This window comes from Eulemur rufifrons, chromosome 8 (genome assembly GCF_041146395.1).
Source record: "Eulemur rufifrons isolate Redbay chromosome 8, OSU_ERuf_1, whole genome shotgun sequence".
Taxonomy (NCBI): domain Eukaryota; kingdom Metazoa; phylum Chordata; class Mammalia; order Primates; family Lemuridae; genus Eulemur; species Eulemur rufifrons.
Window position 1 is genome coordinate 77,648,778 of NC_090990.1, and position 27,323 is coordinate 77,676,100.

General features: G+C 34.6%; 1 protein-coding gene across 1 annotated transcript in view; it reads right to left on the minus strand.

Annotated features, from left to right (window-relative positions):
- Positions 1-27,323, minus strand: part of DPYD (dihydropyrimidine dehydrogenase) — a 799,420-nt gene that overhangs the window by 741,551 nt on the left and 30,546 nt on the right. Inside the window, exon 2 of the mRNA XM_069478264.1 lies at positions 20,213-20,323. Within this exon, the coding sequence (XP_069334365.1) occupies positions 20,213-20,323 (111 nt within the window). The remainder of the gene's footprint in view (positions 1-20,212; positions 20,324-27,323) is intronic.

The following is a 27,323-nucleotide window of genomic DNA, read 5'->3' on the forward strand; positions in this document are numbered from 1 at the left end:
CATATATTTTGAAGGCAGCACTAACTTATTAATAGGTTGTATATGGTGTAGAAGAGAAAATGAGAAATTAAGGATCTAATATTTTTGGCTAGGGAAATCAAAAAGATCAAGTTGCCAAGTTAGCAAGACTTATTTTGCTATTTAAAAAAGAAAGGGAAGTTTAGGTGACTGTTAGAAAAACTGCTGAAGCTTTTGAATGCATTTTCTCCTGATGTGAATGACAACAGTAATACTCACCATAGAAATACTCCACCTAGGTGATAAGATAAATGTCTATTGCTGGAGTTCTTAGAGGAAGACATTCTATAAATGCAAACTGGAATTATTGGCTTGATATTACATTTATGATAGTTTACAAGGGACCTAGAGCAAATGTTCTGTCTAGGTACTTTTTTGATGTGAATGTTGTGTTAACAAACAGAAGAGTAGACCTAAAGGGTCACTGGAAGACTCAAATACCATGCAAGTCTCAGTAACAAAAAACTTATTGCATCAATATTATTGTTTTCAGCATTTTGGCACTGTTTCAACATTATTGAATTTTATGATCTTTCACATAAACCTTCTAAATGTTAATTCACATTATTAAAATATCCTTTTCTTACTTTGTTTCTATTTTTTAATTCATAATAAAATATTTTTTCTTTATTGCCTCATGTGACAATACAATATTATTGCTTTCAGACCTACTACAAGATCTATTTACATAGTTATTTCTTTTAACATAAAATATTTCTGGCCGGGCGCGGTGGCTCACGCCTGTAATCCTAGCACTCTGGGAGGCCGAGGTGGGCGGATCATTTGAGCTCAGGAGTTCGAGACCAGCCTGAGCAAGAGCGAGACCCCATCTCTACTAAAAATAGAAAGAAATTATATGGACAGCTAAAAATATATAGAGAAAAAATTAGCATGCCTGTAGTCCCAGCTACTTGGGAGGCTGAGACAGGAGGATCGCTTGAGCTCAGGAGTTTGAGGTTGCTGTGAGCTAGGCTGACACCACGGCACTCACTCTATCCTGGGCAACAGAGTGAGACTCTGTCTCAAAAAAAAAAAAAAAAAAAAAAAAAATATTTCTTAGAAACAACTTTCTGTCAGATTTACCAAGCTGATGCTGTTGAAAGTAGAATTTCTTTAGAAAAAATTTGTTTTGAATTTTGGGCAAACCCAGTAAAACTTGCTTGATTTTATCTTGGTAATGGAAACATCAATTATAAGAACAAATAGATAAGTACGGCAACTGTTTCGGCTTTGTTTCAGTTTAGTACAAAAATATCCCAAACATTTCATTCCTCCTTGTAAAAATATAAATATACACTATGTATTATGAAGTGTGCTAGGACATGCAGATGTCCAATTTCATTGCCAGGTGTTAATATTTCACTTACTAACTGTGTGAATTGGACAAAGAACTTAACAACTCTAATATGTTCCCTCATCTTTAAAATAGGGACAAGTCTGGTACTTACATCATTGAATTTTGTGAAAATTAAATGTGTTGTTTAATTACTTCTTTTAAATAGGTGGTCAGTAATATAAATTAAAAATCCTTCATGATCTTGTCCTTACTATACTGTCTATTCCACTAATATAATACTATATGTAGAGTTCAAAATATGGCACCATTGTATACATCTATGAGGCTGCACATGGTGTTCTGCCTATATTGCCTCCATACCCTTCCCTCCCCTACTCTGTTGACCTGGTAAAGTCCTGTTTCATCTTCAAGATACAAATTACTCATTATCTCCTGAGGGAAACCATTCTATTTTTTCCAGATAAGAGGTAATATCTCTATGTTACGTAGTTATTTATTTAACAAATATTTATAGAATGTCCGTCATTATCCAATGTTTTAGAATTTATCTGATGTTTTAGAATTCATCTATTCTAGAATTTATCTTAAAAATCTAATTGTTAATATTTTGATCTTCTTTACTATCTTTTTATAATCAGGCCCAAGCCCAGTTTGTTAAATTAATAAAAATAAGTGCCACCATTTCTATTCATTTCTGTTTTTGTGGGACTAAATTTTTGTTCAGTTGATTTACAGTAGTTCTTATTCAAAAGATTAAAACCAGGTACTACGATGACATTCATTACAAAGAAAACCACACTTCAGTGCTAGATAAGATATACCATGAGCTATTCCCCAAGAAGATATAAGATGAATATAAAAAAAAAAGGAATAATTTTGCTATATGGAACATAGACAGGACTGCTCAAAAGAACGTTAGGAGTGAAAAATTTATAGGAAAAAGTATGATATTCAACCTAATAAAGCTTAGTACATCTGATAAAGCCTTAACCTAATATAACAGATGGCTTTTCCAGATACGTATCGGAAAGCTCAAGTCCTGATGAGTTCTTAATGCCCGTTTCTGGGTTGGCACGAAGCTACCTTCTACTCCCCTTGTTCCTTTTTCATCTCTGCCTAGAGGTAGTCCTGGTACCAGAACCACAGGAGGTATAATATTACCAAGAATTAGATGGAAATGACCTTACTATAGTATCTACAATAAGACCGACAATAATAGCAAAAATAACAATGATAAAACCACCAAGAAAAAAATAATAGCTATCAATCACTGAATGTTTATTATATTCCAGGAACTAGCCCATCCGGAGGAAAAACAGCCCAAAGTGGCACCACAACTGGTGTTCTTTCTCTATAATATGCCAATGCTTTCTTCCACTGCTGTCTGCTTCTCCCTAAAAGTATGGGTACATTCTTATATCCCTACTATCTACTCTATTTATTTATATGTTCATTGAATGATCAATGACATGTTGATTTTTTTCATCTATTTCCTACCAACAATATTGTCCATTCTTCCTAAATAATTTTCACAATATCTGAAGAATCCTTAATCCTATTCTTTTTATTCCCATAGTTTCCACTTTACTGATGCCTCTAATCAACCAGTGGGTTCCAAATTAATATTCTAAAATTAGCCACTGATCTTAAAACATTACTTTTAAGATGGTAATGTCTTAGTCAAAATCATCAAAGAGTTTACTGCCCTAAGAAAAACATCCAAAACCCTAACATGTATTTAACTTTTTTCACAATATGAATACAGTCTCTTTTCTGCATACCTTCCTCACCAACCTTTTTTCTGAATATTTTCTTCCACTGCTTGTGGAGATGAATCCTTCACCCAACCTGAATTATCTATTCATACTTTGTCTCCCAAATATATTATGTGTATTACACATTCAAAACTGTTTTTCTCCTTACTGAACCTGTTGATCCTCTTCTTTTTATCCACTCTTTTAAATCCTCCCCTATTAAACCAAGAAATGGCTAGAGCCTAGTGATGATACAAAAGTGATTCCAAAAAGCACAAGAAAATCAGCAACACAATTAAACTGTCTTAGGCAGTGCTGTGGAGGGAAATTATTTGCATAGATTACTTCTTGATTTGTAGTTTAATAAGCTGCTGGCTTTAAAGCCAGAAAGTATCTCTGAAAAAAATAAGTCATATAGACATAGAGATAGAGATAGAGATAGAGATAAAGAAAGACAAAAGTAGATAAAGAGGTAGAGATATAGATTTAAATTTTCAAAAACATGAGAGGTAATTTAAAAGAAAGCACAAGAAAACCTAAAAACACACTGATAGAAATAGGATGAACCAATAGATAATAAGTCAAACCACAAATACTGCCCATGTTCTTTTTGCCACTTGGGGAAAAATGGAAGGAATCCAACCAACTGTAATTACTTAATATACCAAGGAAACAAACTAAAAACACCAAATCTGTACAAGTTTTGTCTCTTACAGAAAAAGGAAGACTAAGAGAGTTTATGACAAAGGGTCTACTTAATCATTAAGGGCATATATCATCCTAGATTTATTTACTGAATACTAAAATTAATAGTGTATGACATTAGAAAAAAAGTCACATTTAAGATAAATAAATGTATCATCACTTTATCCAGTTTTTTAATATCTATAATTTATTACTAAAAGCTTTCATATTCTTCAAATAAATCCAAGCTAAATGCTTCATCATCTGAACCATGAGTCATTCCTCATACTTATGTAAAGATAAAATAATAGAAAAGTACCATTTAGTAAGTATTTACCGTGTGCTAAGCCTTATATTACACCCTTTTTAAATTCACTAGTTCATTTAACTCTTAAAATAATTTAATTAGATTGCTATAATTATCAGTATTTCTATTTAACAGCGAGCTGGTAGAGGAGAAGAATCTTACCCAAGGTCAAGTTAGTAAATGAAGCAACATGCTTTGAGTCCAGGCAATCTGTATCTGAGGTGGAGCTGATTACATTACACCCTACTGCCTCACACAACTTAACTGTAATTTTAACATATTCCCTAAAAATAGAACACCATTTGCTAAATCATTAAAACTTGACATATACCACTGTGCTCCTTAGGACTTTTTGGTTGTCTATATCTCAAATCCGCTTTAGATAGTTTCAGCCAAAAACGGAGACTATATTCAGCTACAATAGTATTTTACAGAACAATGTGGCAAAACTCTCCCCATGAAAAGCCATGAGAAACCCAGGTAGCTTCCTTCTCTACATCTGTTTCTCTCTTTCCTCTCTTCAGACTGGCCTTTTCTGTTTTTCAGTACACATGGCAAGTGGAAAATGAACACCATGCAGCACCAAGGTTTTTTTTTTTTTTTTTTCCCCTGTTCAAACAGCCCAGAATGAAAGAGGATCTCTTGTCCCAGATATCTAGGAAAGCATCTGATTTTCCCAGTTTGGGTCAGTTTTCTCAATCAGACTCAAGTGGCCAGAATCAGGGTGAGAGTCAGGTGGTACAAACAAAGCTTTAAGGGCCACCTATAAACCTGTGGATTTGTGGTGCAGATACTCTCAAGAGTGTTATATATCATAGTCAAATTTATCCCAGAATTTACTATAAATATTTGTGTCATGTAGAAATGAATCTTACAACTAAGGAACATAATAAATACAGGGAATCCAGTCCTGAGAGATTGTACCTGAGGGAATCAGAATATGTCACCCCAAAATATGCCACCTTGGCATAAGGACTATTTTGAGCTGAAAATAATTAAGAAGCAGCAAACAGCAAATGGTGAAACTGAAAGAGGTCTTTGCCGTCCTCCTATCTGCTTAAAAACAGACATAATTTTCCTTTTTTGAAGGTGTTCCCCTCTCCACACCAGGAGGAGAACAACCCTTATCACTGGATACAGAGAGTCAGCACCAAGATGGATCTGTACAAACAAACCTTACTAAAATAATCGTTGTCTTCCATTAGTATCCTCCATATATTTGTTTTCCCAAAAGTTATCACCCCTATTAGTCCAAATCCCTTTTCCTTTGTCTTAGCACTTCTCCACGATGTATCTCCCTTTATTAAAATAATATAGAAGCCCCTGGATTTAACTGCTTTTTGGGTCATTTCTTTTCTGTGAAGGCCTTGTTCACAAATAAACTAAAATATTAACATCAAATAAAACCTGTATGCCTTTTCTCCTGTTACTCTGTCTTTTGCCAGTTTAATTCACATGCCCCAGCTACTGAACATAACAGGTTAAAGGGAAAATGTTTTCTTCCCCTACATACATTACACATATATGCAATATATACATAGTTATTGATATTTGGAGCTACATCTTCAAATACTGATGTTGAAATTTTAACCACTGATTCAATCTGTAAATATTGAACAGATATTAACATTAGGATTAATCAAGTGAAATGTTCTGGGGAATAGGTTAGCAAAATCTAAATAGATATTAGAAATTCTGAGCGAAAAAAAGAAAATATTTCATTCTGTCTGAATAAAGACTACTGAATCAAAGCAGGACCATGCAAATAGGGTATAACACAAATTTTTATTAAAGCAATTCAAGACAGTTAACACTAAAAATATCCAGGTTTAAAGAAAACAAAAATCGCAATGCTGTTAGGATGTGCTGATCTTGAATAGGTTATATGAAAATACAAATATTCCAAAATTCATAAACTTCAATAATGGAGGGTGATGACAGCAGAGTTCCACATTTCTGTTCATATTCAATTTTAAGTGCATGACTGCTGGAAGATCTTTTTCATGCTATTTCTCTATGGTCCCTGATATTCAGAGTAGTGCATGCAATATTAATGTTCTCAGTTTTGTGAGTATACAGCATACACCACATCCTCACCAAAAGACAAGCTCCTCAATTCCTAATCATTTCAATAGGCTCTAATGTAATATTTCCTACATTGGAAATCACTGCACTTTATTTAAGGATATCAGTCTGGCCAAGTGAGCTCTGTGGAGTGCAGCCTGCACAGACGTCAGTTCAAAGGATCAGATGTCAAAGTGCTCCCTCTAATGTCCCTTAATCATCACTCCGATTAGTGCTTGAATAGGACTGTGATTAAAAACGCTGCTGCCTTTGTCTACCTATTCAGGCGTCTTGCATTCTACGTGGGTTCCACCGATTAGTGTTTGAATAGGGGAGCGATTAGAAAGACAGCTGCCATTGTATGCCCATTCGGAAAACAGCAAAACTCATATGTTTATTTGCTATAAGCACCAAATAAATGTTTTGCAAAGGTAAAATATACCATTAGGCTCTAAAGACAATTTAGCTGATTTCTTTTGTTCAGAGCACTCTATTTTCCCATATGCAAAGATATTTCTTATTTGCAAATACAGTAATATGCTTCATTAATATCTTTTAAAATATACATATTCTGTTTTTATAGACATAGTCTTAACACACATCTGCTTTATTATATAGTACTTATTGACCTACAATACATCATACAATTCCGGTTTAATATTTATGATTATGCAAAGAATTTCTCTATAGACAAATCAAATCAATTGGGTTCCAGATCTTCTGGATCCCTTCTCAATATTCTTGGACTACTATGTAGTCTATAAGAACAACTTCTCCCAATAGAAATTTCCTTGTCAGACATTGAGAGTAAATATTTCACTCTCTAGCCATTCTAAGAGAGGGAGCACATTTCAGGTTAGCAGTTACTACCGCTGCAGGAGCTTATGCAAGAGAGCCTCAGTCAGAGTGGAATTCCCCATGACAATACAGAGCTCTAGCCAACGAAGAAAACTGGCCAGGAGTTTTTCCTACATTTTCTTCTAGAATTCTAATAGTTTCACACCTTACATTTAAGTCTGTTAGCCACCATGAGTTGATTTTTGTGAGAAGTGAAAGGTGTGGATCCTGTTCCAGTCTTCTACATGTGGCTATACAGTTTTCCCAGCACCATTTATTGAATAAGGATTCTTTTCCCCAGTGTATGTTTTTGTCTGCTTTGTCAAAGATTAGATGGCTACATGAGGATGGTTTTATATCTGGGTTCTCAGTTCTGTTCCACAATCCCATTACTGGGCATCTACCCAAAAGAACAAAAGACATTCTATAAAAAAGACATCTGCACTCGAAATGTGTATAGCAGCACAATTCACAGTTGCAAAGATGTGGAAATAACCCAAGTGCGCATCAATACATGAGTGGATTAATAAAATGTGGTATATGTATACCATGGAGTACTATTCAGCCATAAGAAACACTGGTGATATAGCACTTCTTGTATTTTCCTGGATAGAGCTGGAACCCATTCTACTAAGTGAAGTATCCCAAGAATGGAAAAATAAGCACCACATGTACTCACCATCAAAATTGGTTTCACTGATCAACACCTAAGTGCACATATAGGAATAATACTTATTGGGCATTGGGCAGATGGGAGGGGGGAGGAGGGGATGGGTATATACATGCATAATGAGTGCAATGCATATTGTCTGGGGCATGGACACCCTTGAAGCTCTGACTAGGGGTGGGGGAGGCCAAGGGCAACATATGCAACCTAAACATCTGTATCCCCATAATATACAGAAATAAAAAAAAAAAAAAAAAAACTGGCCAGGACTAAGGCATCAGGTTGAGGCTTTTTGCAGAAGGGAAACATGTAGCAAAAAAAAAAAAAAAATCACAGGAAAAGAATTCATTCCAACTTTATGTATATGAGGCAGTGCTTGAAAAATCTGGTGGCTCTCTTTTCTCTGTCTCTGACTGGCTGTCACTATAGAAATTTGTTACTAGGACATTTTTAGGCAATAGAGGAAATGCTCCATTTTCCATTGCCATCCTCAGTATCTTCCTGCTCATAACCCTTCCACGGTTTCTCCATATTTAATTACACTGTTCTTCTGTATCCACTGGGATGAGGGACCTACACATGTAGTAACAGAAACAGAGCTGGGAGCATCCAACCCACCAGTATTAACAAGATAAGGAATAATATTTATAGAGGGTTACATATATGCCAAGCATTGTTTTAAGAAGAGTATGCATGTTGACTCATTTAGTCTATCAGGTAGATGTTATTACTATCTTCATTTACAAATGAGGAAATGAAGGCAGGAAGAGATTAAGAAATTTACTCAAGGTCACATAGCTAATAAGTGGCAAAACCAATAACTGAATCCAAGTAGTTGATCTCCAGAGCTTACACTCCTGACCAACCTTTCTGCTGATAGTTCATCTCTTTAGGTTCTACTGACTTCCCTCATAAAAAACCAACCTCAAAGATAAGCAAGCTATAAGGAAAAGTTTTCTTTCTTTTGCAAATAAAGCTAATTGAAATATACTTAGGGGAAAGTTTTTTCCAGTTCAACTTAAACCCTAACTAGATAATTATACTCCAATAACAATAAAGTTGGTTTAAAAAAAAAACATAAAGAGCACCCTACATAACCATGATAAAAATTTCATACTAGAGAAGAGCAAAATAAAAGTAAAAGAGCTGATTGCTGACAATTACAAATGAGTTTAATTTGTGTGTCACATGGATGTGCAGAAAGTTGGAGATCAGTCTGAAATAAATAATTAAAGCAAAGCATTTTGTAACAGCCTCAGGAAATCAAGAGTTAATACTTTTCTTCTTTTTGGTCAATTACCATTTTATTACATATTTTTGTCTGAAGAATAAATCTCTGACAATACTATTCTATGTGTGGAATGAAGCACCATAAGCAGTTTGTTATTATTTAAAAATAAACACTAATCTGGGCATGATGGTGCATACCTGTCATCCCAGATACTCAGGATGCTAAGGCAGGAGAATCATTTGAGCCCAGGAGTTCAAGACCAGTCTGGGCAACACAGTGAGATTCCATTTCAAAATAACTAAATATTATAATATTTACACACATATATACTAGTTACATGTCAGAATTCATACCATGGAAGACCCGACCTCAACCTCAAAATTACAAGGTCAGCTAATGTCTAAATGACCACAAGACAAGCTTTTAGGCTCAGTATCCCTATCCTATTAATACTTAAAGTTTCATATTCTAACAGTGAGATTTCTAGGTAGTCACATTTCACAGTATATTTTTCCCTCTAGAATTTTTTCCCTCTGCTGAAATTTTAAACTTGCATTTTCTTTAAAGTGCTAGTTTATCCAGGTAATATCTATCATAACACACATACACAAAGTCAATTACTAAATTTATACATTGATGACTTCTAACATTTGTTAGACATAAAAAAGAAACTATCCAGTAATGATCACATAAAATGATCACTTACTTCAAAACAAACTTTTACTTTTCTAATTTATTGGAATGTTCTCAATAAGTACAACAGGATAATAATTTTAAGATGTAAACAGTAAAACCATACCAGATCTATGATTCCAAAAAATTCGATAATGCATAATGTGTGGTAGTGTTACCGGGAAGTTAATGTCATCACCAGGAAGCCCACACAGTTAACCAGACAGTACTTCTGAATCCTGTTCCATCCTTCCATGTGTCATAAAAATCCATCTAAGTCTCTACTGTGGTCTGGCAGTTGCCACCCAAGTTAAGCACCCATGGGGACATTCATGGGTCCTGAGGCTAGCTGGTACCTCCAGGAGAGTGGAAGCCACTTGGCTGGCAGCTGTTTTTAGGGCTAGTAATAGGGTGAAATGAGGCACCCAAGGCACAAAATTTAAGTGGGCACTCACTCTCAAAGTGTGTAAGTACCATCCCAACTTCCCAACATGGGGTTCCTGTGGCCTTGCCCGCCTTCATCCTCTTTTCCATAAGCTCTCCCAGCCCAAACAGGAACTTACCCTGCCATCTCTCCCCACCCCCCCAGCCCTCATTTGAGAACTCGCTGGACGGAGGACCAATATGATCATCATTCCTGACAAATCCAAATTCAGAATCAGACTTTATGTGGTGGTAGTCTTGCTACCGCTCTCTCCATTCCTCTAGAAATTTATTCCCATATTAGGCAGGTGGCAAGGCCACTGGGTTTTCATTTCTTACAGAAAAGGATGTACGTACAGAAAGTAGAGAAATAAAATGTGTTTCCACTGGGTTTATGATTTCAGAAATCAAGTTTTCAAAGAAACTGAAAGGACTCAGGGTGATTAACAGTGGATTCAAGGGAAATGTGTGATGAATTAAAAATAATTTTTTTCTCCACCCTCATCCTTCCTACTTAGACTATACGAGTATTTTAAGGATAGAGAGACAAGATGAGGAGCAAAAGGGAAGGGAAGGGCTCAGAGACACTGGTAGATCCTAGAGAAAGAGGATTAATGCCTGGCTCCTCAGGATATTCACAGGGGGCTGGCAAATACCAGCCAGGTGTGTGGAAATCAAAAGAGGGAGAATCTATGACTCGCCAACTAGATGAAGCCCTGGGGAAGATGTCTCAACCATGAAGTGTCCAGCGTTGAGTAGAACATCAGAATGACTGTCCTGATTTCAAGAGTGGTTTCAAATAGTACAGAGATAGGGGCCAGGAAGGGATCTGGAGAATGGAAATGAGGGATGACTCCAAAGCCCCCACAATGGTTATTAGTAGAAAGATGACATGAAGAATCAGCTGGGCTCATCTCACCTACTACACTGACACCAATGTCTGTGAAACTCAGATATCAGCCCAGAGAAATAAAGGGTGGGAGATGGAGGTGGTGGGAAAGCAGGGAACAAAAAGAATCCTACAAGTGACAGAGATGAAGTTCCCATTCTCAAAGCTGCTCAGAATAGAAATTAAGTTCAGTTAGAGGAAAATAAAAGCGGTTATATTACCTGCATGTCTGAGTTTTTAGGCAGATATTTGTACTCACTACACAAACATTACATTTTCCACCTATTGAAAGAGGTATTTAGTTGCAAAGAATTTGATTTTGGTTATTTTTTTATTTCAGAAACTCATTCAGGCTATGGGTCTATTTTTGAAAGAAAGCTATTGTCCCCCATCAAGATAGCAAGCTCACCCTTGAGAAATTGTTTTTAAATATTGTGTAAGGAGAGGAAAGTGTAGAACAGGGATTGCTGGCTGGTTCTCTTCTGCAGGGAGGGCCAACCTCTATTCTGTCTTGGAGCAGACTTTCTATGGTTTCTGAAACGGGGTGGTTCTCTTCTTCAGGGAGAATTTCCCTTTGCTCTGTCTGTGTAGTAGACTTTCTAAAGTTTCTGAATAAATATTGCTTTCACTTTAAAGAAAAAAAAAAAAGAACAGGGATTGGTTTCTTACTGGGAATCTGGTCAAAAGTTCATTTAGTTTGAGATTTTAAAAATAGGAATCCATACTGTGAATTTGATATACCGATACTGGGACCTGCATTCTATATCAAATTTAACAGAACCAAGTACCTGGCTATCCAAGCAAGAGTGAATGAGATTGAGTGCTAACTTAATTAACTAAGTGGATTTCATCCCTTAATAGCCATGTAAATTTGAGAAAGAAAAACGTAGCCAGAAAACAAGGCAAACCTCAAGGATAATTTCCAAAAATATAAAAACTAACCATATTTAGAACACAAGAAATCATATATTGGAAGAAAAAAACATTGACCTCTCCTTCCTTGGTAGGAACTCCTCCACTGCACTCTTGTGGTTCTCTCATCTCACCTCTTGTAGTGCTTCTTAGCTAAATTCTCATCTCTGCCTGTCTTTTCCATTTTGTGTTCAGTGCCAAGCTGAGCCACATCAGAGCCTGGGGTAAAACGAAAAAGGTATTCCCCTATATGCATGGTTTATTTTATTTTTTTTATTATTAATCTTGATTACTGAGCCTTCTGGCAGCCCCTTACATTTTGTACCTGAGATAAGTGCCTCATTTGCCTCTCCTAATCCCAAAGGTAACCTGCATCCTCTTCTCATGTCACACAATCTTTCTGAGTAACCCTACCATAGGCTTTTAATTACCAATATACATCCTGACAATTAAAAAATTCTTCATCTCTATCACTGACCCTTTAATGAGCTTCAACTTTTCTAACTAAACAGTGTGACCCACAGGCACAAGAACCTCAAAAGGTCCAAAACTGAATTGTCAATATTTCCTCTCAATATACACTATAAACAATTAAATGCACACATAAAGTCAACTCTCAACTTGCATGCATTTTATCTCCTAGATTGATTCCAGCTTATCCTCTCTCCTACGTACCCACTTCTTTTGGTCTTCATCATTTATCTTTCAACCTTCTACACCAGTCCCAGAGTCCTCCTCTCCCATCTTCCTCATTAAATCCACCTTCCACACACTAAAGGCTAGACTGATTCAGCTAAAGGCAAATGTGACCAACTCACATTGATAATTAAAATTCCTTCATTGTTCTTCCTTCAAAAAGGCATTATTATTATTTACTGATATATCTTCAAAACAATGTGAGAACTTGGCAAGGCTTATATCATATTTATCTTTATTTCAATGTAATCAGTAGCACAATGCCTGGCCCATTATAAACAGGTAATAAATGCAGAAACAAACTATTGACTAGGATTGTAAAGTTCAAACAAGAAAAAAATTATCAAAATTTATATATTAGTTATTTTCATTGTCTACAAGGAAAAAAGTCAATGATTTATTTTTATTTCCTTATCCAAAAAATTCTTTCTAAAGAGTTCTCTGGGGACTGCATAGGTTCAATCTCTAGTTCTATCCTTTATTTCTGGAACCTTGGACAGGTTTCTTAAGCTTCCTGTGCTTCAGTTCCATCCTCTAGGAATGGAGATAAAATATAGTACCTGCCTCATAGGGTGGCTCTAAGGCTTAAATGCTGAGGCTTAAATCAATTACTCCACAAAAAGCAATTAAAAATAGAACTGCAAGTAGCAAATTCTTAATATACATTATGGTTTATTCCTATTTTTATTTTTCTTTTACTGTGAGCACCTACTATGTGTCATGTATTTAGAACAATTTTGCTAAAATTCTTAAATACATGTCTAATAATTGTCTGTCTTTAACTGCCTTTTCTTTTTATTTTCACCCTGGGTAAGTTTTCTGACTGGTAACATTTTCTGGTCTTCAAAAATTGCTCATTGAAAATGAGTACAAAATATTTATGTAATTAGGACCGTTCAACATTTTCAAAAATGGCAAAAATAAACAGCAGTTACGGAACACCTGCTTAAAAGATACTGGAAATAACTGCTTCGTGCTTCATTAACCAGTATAAACACATTTGCCAGTTTGAATCCCTTACTGAATTTGGAATTTACATTAGTACTAGAATGGTATTAAATTGCCAAGTGAAGAAATTCCTGGGCAAAAGTTGCAGAATTGCCATTCTTAGGGCACTTTCACAAGTCAAACAGATGCCTATTTTCTAAGAAGCCTATAATTTATTTATTATACGAAATTTGTAGGTATTTTCATAAACAATTTTAGAATACTTATTTTGAGGATTTTATTTGAATCATTTTATTTGAAGCATTATTGGATGCTACTTTGAATAGCATCCAATCTGATGCCTGAAATATGGATGCTTCAAGCATGAAAGAAATAGAAAAAAGGAAGGAAGAAAGATAGTGAGAGAAGACTACACAATGCCTCAAAAAACACTTCTTCTTTCAGACTTCAAAGAAACCTAACCCACAACCGTGATACAGATATGCAAAGAGTGATAAGTCAGTTGATTATCTGAAGCAAATAAGAGCAGAACATTGTAAAGCCAAAGCAAAATAGCTAGAAAATCAAGCACAATTGAAATAAATAAATAAAGCCTTTATATTTGGTGGTCAGGGAGTTGGCTAAAAATGTCATTCTTTGGTTATCTTCAGAAAAGATACAAGATAACTGGTCACAAATGTGAAAACCATTACAATCTGCATTTTCCTTATCTTTGACATATATATTTTCTCATCATCTTATTTGTCGTTTCTAAGGAGGTAAAGTAACATACAAGAAAGGACACACTAGGTACAAATGACCAGTATTCTAGATATGGCTGAAATGCTAAGTAATTTTAATGAGCTTAAGCAAATCATGTAACATTTTTCAGCCTAGTCATCAGTAAAATGAGGAAACAAATCTGAGTTTTCCACATGCCTCATGGTAAAAATCATATACAATATACAAAGGTACTCTGGGAACTGTAAAGCACTATACAAGAAAATATGAAACCCTTACATCTAGTATTAAAGAGTAGGTAACAGAAAAGTCCTATTCATTCATTCATTCATGCATGCATGAACTCATGCAATGCATATTTAGTGCATACCAACTGTGTGCCAGGCACTGTTCTAGAAACTGGTAACACAGCTAATGAAACAAAACCCATTACGAACACAACACAAAAATTCCCGTATTATTGGACTTCATATTTTAGTGGGAAAATATAGACAATAAACAAACTGTGAGTAAAAAAAAATAGAGTATATTAGTGATGAGTGCTGTGAGAAAAAACTAAGCAGGGAAGTCTAAGAAGAGATAGGTAGGAAGAACAAATTAGAGTCTTAATTAGGTTGACCAGAGAAGACCTTCTGAGATAACAACTGTGCAAAAGAAATTATACAAACTCCAAGTAAGCTAGAAAACCAGTGAAAGATTCTGAGCACAGAAATTTTAAAAGAATTCCTCATATGTATTATTAAGAATAGACTTCATTGAGAAAAGTTATAAGAATGGAGACTTATTTCAAGGCTACTGCAATAATCTGGGTGAACGTATTGGTAGAGGTGATAACAGGTAGTCAGATGCTGGATATATTTGAAGGCATAGCCAAAAGGATCTTCTAATTAGTTATGGGAGGTGAGAAAAATGAAGAAATTGAAGATGCTAATATTTTGCTCTAAGTGAAAGGATGAATGGAAAATTCTTCAGGGAGAACATGTTTTGGAGGCAAGATTATAATTTGGATTTTTTCAATATGTTAGGTTTGAGATGCTCACTTGACAACTAAGTGGAGGTATTCAGTAGGCATTTGGTTATAGAGCCAGAGACATAAATGCAGGCTAGAGAGATAAATAAAGGAAACATCAGTCTAAACGTAGTACTAAAAGTGAGGAACAGAATGAGGTAATCAATGTATTGAGTATTTTAAAAGAAAGAAACATTGGCCTAGGTAAACAATTTATGAACAAGACCCCCAAGGCAATCACAGCAACAACAAAAATTAATGAATGGGACATGATTAAATTAAAAAGCTTCTGCACAGCCAAAGAAACAGTCCAGAGAATAAACAGACCACCTACAGAATGGGAAAAAATTTTCGCATACTACACATCAGATAAAGGACTGATAACAAGAATCTATCTAGAACTCAGGAAAATCAGCAAGAAAAAATCAAACAACCCTATCAAAAAGTGGACAAATGACATGAATAGAAACTTCTCAAAAGAAGATATAAGAATGGCTAACAAACATATGAAAAAATGCTCAACATCCCTAATCATCAGAGAAATGCAAATCAAAACCACAATGAGATATCACTTAACCCCAGTGAGAATGGCCTTTATCAAAAAAACCCAAAACAACACATGTTGGCGTGGATGTGAAGAGACAGGAACACTCATACACTGCTGGTGGGACTGCAAACTAGTGCAACCCCTGTGGAAAGCATTATGGAGGTATCTTAAACAGATTCAAGTAGACCTGCCATTCGACCCAGCAATCCCATTATTGGGCATATACCCAAAGGAAAAAAGGTCATTCTATAACAAAGACACATGTACCCGAATGTTTATAGCAGCACAATTCACAATAGCAAAGATGTGGAAATAACCCAAATGCCCATCAATACATGATTGGATTAGTAAGCTGTGGTATATGTATACCATGGAATATTACTCAGCTGTAAGAAATAATGAAGATACGACATCTCTATGGTTCTCCTGGAGAGAGCTGGAACCCATTATATTAAGTGAAGTATCCCAAGAATGGAAAAACAAGCATCACATGTACTCACCAGAAAATTGGTTTCCCTGATCATCACGTAAATACACATCTGGGAACGACACCAATCGGATATCAGACTGAGGTGGGGGTGGGGGGAGGGGATGGGTGTATGCCTACACAATGAGTGCATTGTGCACCGTTTGGGGAATGGTAACGCTTGAAGGTACTGACTCGGGAAGGGGGAGGTGGGGAAGCGAGGGATATATACCTACATGATGAGTGCAACGCGCACTATCTGGGGAACAGACACTCCTGGAGCCCTAACTTGGGGGGAAAGGCGGTACATGGGCAACATATGTAACCTGCAATTCTGTATCCCCCATAACAATAAGATGAATTAAAAAAAAAAAAAAGAAACAGATTGGTTGGGGGGAGGAGAGAGATTTGAGCTCCCAGCACTGTAATATTGAGGGGTGAGATGAGGATTAATCGACAAAGAAACCATGAAAGAGCAAGGAGATGACAACAAGGTAAGAAGAAAATTTCATACCTCACTAGCCTCTCCTTCTTGCTCAGTTACTGAGTATGGGCTAGCTAGTGGGGATAAAATACCTGGCTCCCTACTTGGTCTTCTGACACCACACCATTAGGGGTGTTGGGACATCTCATTATCCCATTACAGGGTGGAAGTCTAGGTTTCCCACTTGCTTTTGTAGGAGTCCATAGGGATGGGGTCATTTTGTTGTTGTTGTGTTGTTTTGTTTTGTTTTTTTGTTTGTTTGTTTTGTAGTGTTTGGTTAGAGTAGAGCAGTTACTGTCTAAAAGTTTTCAGCCTTACAAGGTTGCCCCTTTCTTGGTTCTTTGGCTAGAGAGAGCAAGCTTTCATTGGTGCTTTTATGTGAGCATCCCTGTTATGTTTCTTATGTTTGTTTTAATGTACAGCTTTTTAATTTAGATGAATGATTATAAAATACAAGTATTAAAACTCACAAATTAAAAAAATAAATCATATCTTTTGGTAATACATTCTATTTTTATGCAAGCACAAAGAGGATAATATTAAAAAGCAAAGGAGCAGCATTATTTTTTTGGAGACAGGGTTCATTCTGTTGCTCAGGCTGGTCTCAAACTCCTGGCCTCAAGTGATTCTCCTGCCTTGGCCTCCCAAAGTGTTAGGAATAAAAGCATGAGCCACCATGTCCAGCCAGGAATAGCATTCTTTAACTGCACTGAGGATAACTTTCAACCATAGCTCCATATTTCCCCTTTGGGAATAAACCTCACTGTTCTGGGCAATCCATGTATATTACATAGAGTTTTCAAACTGATATATATCCAGAGCAACAAATCTGATCTTATAAATTGGAATTATTATTTTAACATCAATTTAAATCTTTCATTTTATTTTTCCACCAATACTTGCTCATTATAGAAAATATACAAAAGAGACAAGAAAAAAATATAATCACCATTAATATTTCAGTATATTTTCTTTTATTCTTTGTGGATACATATAAAGGTAAGGTTAGTATAAGTGCACATAATCACTACTAAAAGCAATGATGCTTCATGCTTTTTCCCTGTAACATAGATTGTATAGTTATACAGATTATTAATTATTTAAAAAATAATTTTTATGGGTTGCACAATTTGTCACTGAATGGATTTGTTCTAATTTACTTAACCATGACCCAGTGGTTGGAATTGAGTGGGTTTTCCCCCCACATTGTTCTCTATTGAATAAATAATGTCTAGGATAATCCTCTTTATACTTTACCTACATCACTAATTCTTTCCTTAAGATATGTTAGTTGAAGATGAATTACTGTATGTAAGTGTTAGATAATTTAAAGATATTGTTAATGGACTGAATTATAAATCCACAAAATGTTCTAATCCCTAGTACCTCAAAATGTGACTGGAGACAGAGTCTTTTAAGGGGCAATTAAAATAAAGTCATTAGGGTGAGTCATAATCCAGTATAGCTGGTACCATTATAAGAAAAGGAAATTTGGACACAAGCACATTCAGAGGGATGATCAAGTGAAGACTCAGGGAGAAGATGCCATCTATAAGCCAAGGAGAGAGTCCTCAGGAAATCAACCATAACGACATCTTGATTTCATACTCTTATCCTCCAGAACTGTGAGAAAATAAATTTCTGTTGTTTAAGCCACTAATCTGTGTATCTTGTTATAGGAGCACTAGCAAAGTAACACAATAAATATTAATGAACATTGTGAAAGATGCTGTCAAATTGCTTTTCTAAAAATTTATGCCAATGTATATTTGATGGAGAAAGCTGATTACACTGAACCTTGATCAGTTATTAAAAAATGATAAAATAAGAAACTCAATTTATAGGATCACATTATGAAATAAAATGCTAATTTCCATAAACTAGTACCAACAGCAATAACAATAGAGAAAGCCTCTATTTCTAGATTAAATCCTGATCACGAATAGTTTCATCATTTATAAATGAGAAACCTTAGGGAAGTCACCTAATGTCTCTGGATCCTAGTTCTCACACTTTAAAATGAGAGATTGAGACTTGATACTCTTCAAGGGCTTTCTAAAGTTTGAAAATTTTATGATTCTTTTCACAATGTCCTTCAAGTGTTCACATCATTATACAGGATCATGCCTTATAATCGGCCATTCCTTGATCTAATTTGGACCACACCAATGTCCTTCCAGAGACCTCTACGACAAGCCTTCTGGTAGAAAGCAAAACTCACAAAACTGGAGCAAGGAAAACTGAATTTCAAATTCAGATCTGTTATTAAGTGGCTAAGTAATCTTTTCATATCATAATGTCTCTCTTTGTCTCTACTGCTTTTTTTCATTCAAAACATTCTTCTGGGAGGCTGGTGAAAGAAAACTTAAAAAATAGATAAATACAAACACACATGAGCACACATCCTCAATTGCTGTCCTCAAAAAGTTCATAGCGTGGGCAGAAAGAAAGAAGCACATAAAAACAAACTACAACAATACATACTGTAGATCCGAAAGCGCTAATGTTAACCTAATACTATTGTCTCACTAATTAAGTTGGTAATATTAATTTTGTAGAAATAAATTTTGGGAAATCAGGTAGAAAGAAATTTCTTCTCAAATTTAAAAATTAATCTATCCTAAGATGACATTTTAAATATGACCTTTAAGGTTACACTTATATCCCATTTATGGTCTCACAGTCACAGCTTTGTAATTACCTCATAGGCTCAGTGAAGTAACATTCTAGCCATAATCTCAGAGAAATATTGTTTTGTTCCTGTACTGCCCTGGAAATATTAGACGTTCATTAAGAAAAAAAGTTTTGGCACCAAACTAAGAAGGGTCACTTGAGCCCAGGAGTTTGAGGTTGCACTGTGCTATGATGACACCATCACACTCTAGCCTGGGCAACAGAGCAAGACCCACAAAAAAACAAACAAACAGAAGTGTGTATGTAAATTTTTTCCTCTTTTCTAAAAAATATTTATTTTAATCACATTTGAGACATCACCATACTCAGAGTTTTAGAAATGATTTGTATATATGTCTACATGCTCATTTTCTAATGGAGAAAACAAAACTTAAGAAATGCATCACTATATTAGGATTGCTGAAATCCTCTTAAAATTTTCCTAGGAAGAGCTTGTCTCCAAAATGTACATTAACACAATTCCTTTTACGATATATATTTGTCACTTGAACAAACAGAGACTTTTCTTAAAATTTGGCTGATTGGAGTTTATGATACACTGTCTATTTAATGTGACAGCAAAAAGAAAATACTCAATACAACTTTACAGGTTGCATCTCTCTTATCCAAAATGCTTGGGACCAGAAGTGTTTTGGATTTCAGTATACTTAACAACTGAGCATCCCATTTTCAGATTTGGGGTGCTCAACCTGTTTATAATTTTTAAGTATTTCAGAATATCTTTAAAGCAATAAAATTAAAAACACTTTTCAGATTATTCAAATATAAAACATGAAAAAATCACAGGTGTACTTTAATACTTAATTGTATTTCTACGCATAAGTAAAATCTTGTCTTACAATGTGTGAAAAGAAATCATTTTCAGCAAGAAATCATGTATCAGTGGTACTTACAAAGCAGTTCTTATCAGGATTTCTTTTCCAATGTTTCTTGTCTACTTTCTTGGCCGAAGTGGAACGTAGAATTGCATGACTTTGTGTACGAGGATTTAAAGCCAAGATGCTCTGAAGACAGCATAAACAATGTATAAATATATGTAAATATGTTGGCATTAAACTAATCAAAATGTTATTTAGGATTCCCTCCATACTCCCCTAAATAAAAGCTTAACTAGGAAAGAAAGCCCTTATAAAATATAAGAGAAAAGAAAATTAAATGTGATCTAAACAAATTAGAAGAATGACCCAAAGTTTGCAAGACAGTGTTTAAGAAAAATAAGTGAGAAATCCTATATTTGGCTTAAAAAAAAATTCACTATGGGAAGATCCCAATACAACAAAAATTCATATGGAAAAGTTCTAACTCCTTCTAAGGAGTCACTTTTTTGGGAAAAAATATATAAACAGGAACCAATTTTAATGGTATGAATTGACAAAAAGCTAAAATGTACATCTAAAATGTTACGTGGTTCCTCAAATAGTTATTTTTGCTTACATTAATAGACTAATACTGGAAAAAATATGAATGGAATAATTCCTATTATATTTTCAATTTTACTAAATTATCAGAAGCAATTCTTGGTAAAAAAAAAAATCTTCAGGAAAAACAAACAAATAAACATCAATAACAAACAACAAACTGTACTTTCACCATAGAGGAGGAACCATGATGGCAAACAATTCTGTTTAATTCAATTAACATTTTTTCCAGCATCTTACAACAATGTTTATATATTGCAATGCAATATGTAATATCTGAAGAAAAACCTAGAGAAAAGATTTAGGAGAGACAACGAAGTTTTCAGTAGGTTAAGAGCTTCACATGGAAGAGATTTAATTTATTTTGTATTAGTAAAGAATGCAGAACCAAGATTGTAGAAATTAAGGGAAGAAAATTTGGATTCAGATATGAATTAAAAAGTAGCAGCTGAGATTGTATCAGAAATCACACGAGTCAACATTATTGCAGTTATTTTAGAAGATGTTCATCTCAAAAGTCTTCCTCTTCCAGGAAGTTTCCCCAGACTAATCTAGACCTGTCTTTTTCATCTTAGACAATGCAAAAATCTCTACCTGAGTATACCAATCTAAACAGTAACTGCTGCTTTAAGAATTTTTCTTCTTCCTAAACTGTGAATTCTTTGAGTTGAGGAATTACAGATTTCTTTTTTCTCTTTGAATCTCTGATAGGCAGCTTGTGAAACAGTGGTCCAAAAATCATGAATTTGGTTTTTAATTCATAATAGTCATATAACTTTGAGTAAACTGCTTATCTTTTTTAATCTTTGGTTTTCTCATATGTCAAATGGGGCAACATCTGAATTAGAAAACTGTAGTAAAGAACAAATGAAATGCATGGTACATATTTTCTAACCTAAAAACAACCTAAAAATTAAAGTGGAGTGAAAATGGAATTCAGAGCCTATGTGCAACAGTGGTTCTCCACCCATGATCTGTTCATACAGGTGCTGGGTAGAAATTTGACAGGGATCCTGAGAATGAAACTCCTACTAGATTTGACCAACTCCCAGATTACCTTCCAAATCTAGATTCTACGATTCTTTGAAAATTATTGGGTCACATTCATCTTTTTCACAGATGAAAATGAACCCTTCTTGTGATTCACAGAAAACTAGCAAAAAAACAAAAATAAATAACTAGATAAAACAATTTAGTATACTACTAGACATATATTAAAAATGCTGTTTTCCCCTTCCACTGTTGAAATTCCACAATAAACTTATCTAAAGTAATCATTTGCTAGGTGATATCCTAGCTGATTTTATAAGAATATTCATTACACGATAATATGAAGGATCTAAAAATCATGGAACTATAACAAATGACTCTCTAAGATAAATTTTATATTTAATATTCTTAGGTAAGAATAAAATCAGAAAAGAGACACTTCATTTCATTCTGCATTTGATTTAAAGTGGTAATAACAATACTCTCCATTTTAAGTTTTTAGAGTTTAAAAGTTCAATAGCTTTCACATGGGTTATCTAATTTAACTCATGAACAGCTGCTATTATCTCAATACTGTGGATGAGCAAGTAAGTTGAGGGTGGATAAGTAACCTACTAAAGACCTCACAGCTAATATGCAGCCGGAATTGAATTAGAACTCAGTTCTTCTGAGTGTGGGACTTACATTTAAATTCACCCAAAGATAAAGTGTATATTTAAGTCACTTTTTGAGGTATTTGGTAGAAAATATTTTAACCTCATGTGTAAACAGTATTAAATGTCATCTGAATAACTCAATAAATAATTGTTTTCTTTTAAAACATAACCACTAGAGGGTCACTTTTGGAATGGTGGAGTGAGGACTTCTGTAAACCAACTCCCAGAAAAACAAACATAACTAGTAAAAATTAGTAAAAATAACAATTTTTTAACGTCATGGAAATTGTCTTAAAGGCAAACAGCCAATGAAGAAATATTATTTCAAGAAAATCTACTAAACCTGGTAAGAGCAGTGAGGGTCTGTGGCATTTGAAGTATAACCCACTCCTATCCTCCTCCCTTCTAGTTCAGAGTGGCAGTCATTCTACCTCAGATGAGTGTAGCCAAGAACACAGCGCTCCCTCTGCAGCCCCCACCACACCTTTAGTTGAGGGCTATGGTATCTCCCAGGGAGGGGCAGGCTGCCAGCATTTCTCATCTCCTCCCTAGCCCCCTGCTACACAGAGACCAAACTCAAGGAAAGTGCACCTGAGAGATCAGGAGTTCCCTTGCTTCGTACAGCCCCTACTTATACAGCAAAGGCTCTATTTCAGGAGCAACATGCCAATAACACTAGGCCCTGATCACCCTTATCTCATGTCACTTACAGGTTGGCATTTGTACAACAGGAGCAGCAAGCTGAGAAGACCAGAGGCTACTGCCCATAGCCAGCACCTTGCTCATAAAGCAGGAGTGTCACCCTGAGAGAATCAGGCTACTGACCATATCTCCACCTTTGGAGATGTGCCCCAGAGATTTTTCCTAGAAAAGGCAGGCCATAAGAACAGATAGTTCTCCATAAATGAACTGACTTTATTTGAACCCAAATGTGAGGAAGTTCAAGCCTAAGAGTACTCTTGAAAACAATACAAATATTAATGGCAAAAATAATAAGAAGAGGCTAGTAGTTCCATTAAAGCAATAAACTAAACCAGAAGGTAGATAGTTTACCAAGGAGAACCAGGGAAATAGACAGCTAAGATGAGCCTCCTAGGGTCACAGAAAGCCTCAAAGGACTCACCTCCCAACCCGCCTGTGCAAATGGACCCAAATTCCATTGAAATCACGCACTGCAGAACAATTTTTATCTCACAGTATTGTCAAAAATAATAGAGAAATCAACCAGAAATCAGTGGAATGAAGAGATGGGTATGATAGCATAAAAGGCTGACAATTTAACAGAGATATCAGAGAAAAAGGCAAAGAGAGCCCTGCTATAACCACTGTCATCCCAGAGTGACGGGTATATGTCCAAGACTGCACTTTGTGAGAATAGTATCAGAGATTCACACTGGCTGAAAACAGATTTCCCTAAAATGGTCTATCAAGTCACTAAACAAATACTCAAACAACAACAATGAGCTCTCCCATAGGGGGATTAATAACCAGAATTGCTACAATATATTATCTAAAATGCTCAGTTTTCAATTTAAAAAATTACAAGCCATGCAAAGAAACAGAATTCTGTGATACATACACAAGGAGAAAAAAAATCAGGCAACAGAAATTGCCTTTGAGAGGGCCCAGGTGTCAAATTTAAGAAAGACTTCAAAGCAGCCATTATAAAGAAGGTATGATGACAATCTCTCATCAAGTACAGAATATACATACAGAGATAGAAATTATAAAAAGGAACCAAATGAACATTCTGAAGTAGAAAAACAGCTGACAAGAAAAATTCACTAGAGAGCCTCAATACTAAATCTGAACTAGTAGGAAAAAAAAATCAGTAAATTTAGAGATTACACAATCTGAAAAAGAAAAAGAATAAACAAAAAATAACAGAGCCTCAGAGATAGGTGTTATGCCATTGAGTAAACCAAAACATTGTAATGAGAGTACCAAAAGGGGAGGAAAAGAGAAAGAAGGAAAAAAATATATAATATATAATGGCTGAATATTTGCCCAATTTAATTTTTTGAAAAGCAGAACAAAACATTAAATGACATCCCCAAGAAAGGTCAATAAATGTGAGACAGGATTAGTAAAAAGAGATCTCCATGAAGAATATCAGTCAAAATACTAAAAGTCAACAGCAAAGAGAAAATCTTAAAAGTAGCAAGAGAAAAATGGCTCATCATGTACAAGAGAATTCCAATAAGTTTAACAGTTGACTTCTTATCAAGAATAGGAGGCCAGAAAATAGTGGGATGAGACATACAAAGCACTAAAAGAAAGAGAATTGTCGACCAAGAATCCTATACCCAATAAAAGTATCTTTCAAAAATAAAGGTAAAATGTAGACATTCACAGAAAAACAAAGAAATGCACAAGAAAAAACATTACATTTTCTTAAAGTGATCAATTTATGCAGAGAGGGCACCCTCTCTGGATAAACATAACATTGTTACTAGTAGACGTGTGTGTTATAAGAATTATTAAAGGAAGCTCTTCAGGCAGAAAGTAACCACAAATAGTAATTCAAATTCACAGGAAAAACAAAGGTCAATAAAGTATAGGTAATTATGAAATTAAAATAGCCAGTATAAATGTATACCATCAGACTAGATAAAAATCAAGATGCAACTCTGTGCTGTCTATAGGAGATACACATTTTAGATCCAATGATACAAGAGATTGAAAGTTAAAGATGAAAAAAGATACATCATATAAATAGCACCCATATGAAATCTGGAGTGTCCATACTAATATTAGAATAAATTTGAAACAAAAAATATTACTAGAGATAAAGAGGGATATTTTATAATGATCAAGGCTCAATCTAGCAGGAATATATAACAATTTTAAACATACATGTACCTAACAACAAGGCCCAAAATACATGAAGCAAAAACTGACAAAATTTAAGGTAAAAACAGACATTTAAACAATAGATGAAGAATTCAGTAGCCAACTTTAAATAATGGATAGGACAATTATGGAGAAGAACAAAAAGGATATAGAAGATTTGAATAACACTATAAATCAACAAGACCTAATAGACATCTATAGAACACTCCAATCTAGAAAAGCAAAATATACATTCTTCTCAAGTATTTATAGAACATTCTCTAGAATGGACCATATGCTAGGTGAAAAAACAAGCCTCAGTGAACTTAAAAGAATTAGATAATACAAAATAGTTTTCCAACACAATGGAATGGAATTAGATATGAATAACAGAAAGAAATTTGGGAAATTCACAATGTGATGAAAATATAAACATTATGCTAAGTGAAAAAAGCTTGTTACAAAATACCACATTTTGTGTGATTATATTTATATAAAATGTCCAAAATAAGCAAATCTATAGAGGCAGAAAGTAGATTAGTGGTTGCTAGGGCTGGTGAATTGGGGAGAAATTGGAGTGATAACTAAAGGATATGTGGTTTGTTTTCAGAGTGATGAAAATGATCACGGTGACAGTAACACAACTCTGTGAATACACTAAACCTTTGAATTCTATACTTTATATGGGTGAATTATTGATAAGTGAATTATATCTCAATAAAACCATTACCAAAAAAACTGACTAAATTCTATATTCAGAAGATTTAGGTGCATATTATATTCACTCTAATAAATATTACGACTTGCTGTATTAGCACAATATAACTGTGATAAGATTATTTTTAGTAATTTCCATACATGACAGACATATTTCTTCAGTCTATCAAGTTAGATATCTGTGTCTTCTGGATAACAAACACACGATAAAGCTATAGTTTTAAATGATTTATTTCTTATGATGAAATGACAAAGCATCCTACTAACAAAAGCCAATATTAGAAAATCCAAGTAATCTCATTTTTATACAAAAAACTGAAAACATTTTCTTACTATAAAATACAGTTTTTTGCTTGTCTATTCAGCCTTGAACCATTACTAATCTTATACATTAATTCAAATTGAGAGATAAAAAGACAAATTGTTTGAAGATAGTTATTCTGACCAACATTTAAAACAAACAACCCAGGTAACATTCAAGAAAGATGGCTACATTTATTTTAGTTTTTACTTCCACAATCCATATTGTGATAAATGATTATGTTTATCTATGTCAGCATAGTAATGTAACTTTTGAGAATAAACATTCTGAATGTAATTTATTGGCTGATTATCACAGTAACTTTTCTTTCACATAGCATAACTAGAAAGTATAACAGAACATGAAATATTAGGTTAACCTTTTGCAAAAAGGCAGTGAGTTGAATTCAATGGATCTTGGTTAAAAATAAATTGGATTGTGGAGAAGGATTTGACTTAATAATATCCCAAATGAAAAGTGATATAAAATAAAAATATAGGATGTGAATAGTTGAGAGCTTTTAAAAATAATTTTGAAAAGCAAGACTTTTAAAAACTAAAAGTCAATATCATCAATAACTAAGCAGCTAGAAGAAAAATACAGGAGAGTTCTAAATTGCATTCTTCCTAAGAAATGACAAAAGCAAGTCCTAACAGGGTCACAGGGTCCCCTCTCTAGATAAATGGAGCACTTTAAGAAGCCCATTAACCCTTTCAGATATAGGGTATATTACTTCTAGAAGGAGATTTTCTCTCGTCAAAGAATTTGGCCTTTGGCTTTCCCAATCATTCTCAGTAACACAATAAAAATGTACTGATGATTCTAGAGGCAGAATTTGAGAAAATTTAACTACACTAATTTTATTTAGTTTAAGAAATGACAGAATATGATTCAGAGCCAAGTATACATGAAATCAAATCAGAGTTATGTATTGCCACTGCTTGGTCTGTTAACACTATTCTGGGAAGCGGTTGGAATGCCAAAACACACAAAGTAGAATTCTGCATCAGACAAAAGTTTTCTGTATTACTACTGAGAGCACAAAGAGGAGTCCATATTGATTACAATCACCTCACAAATAAAAGCAATA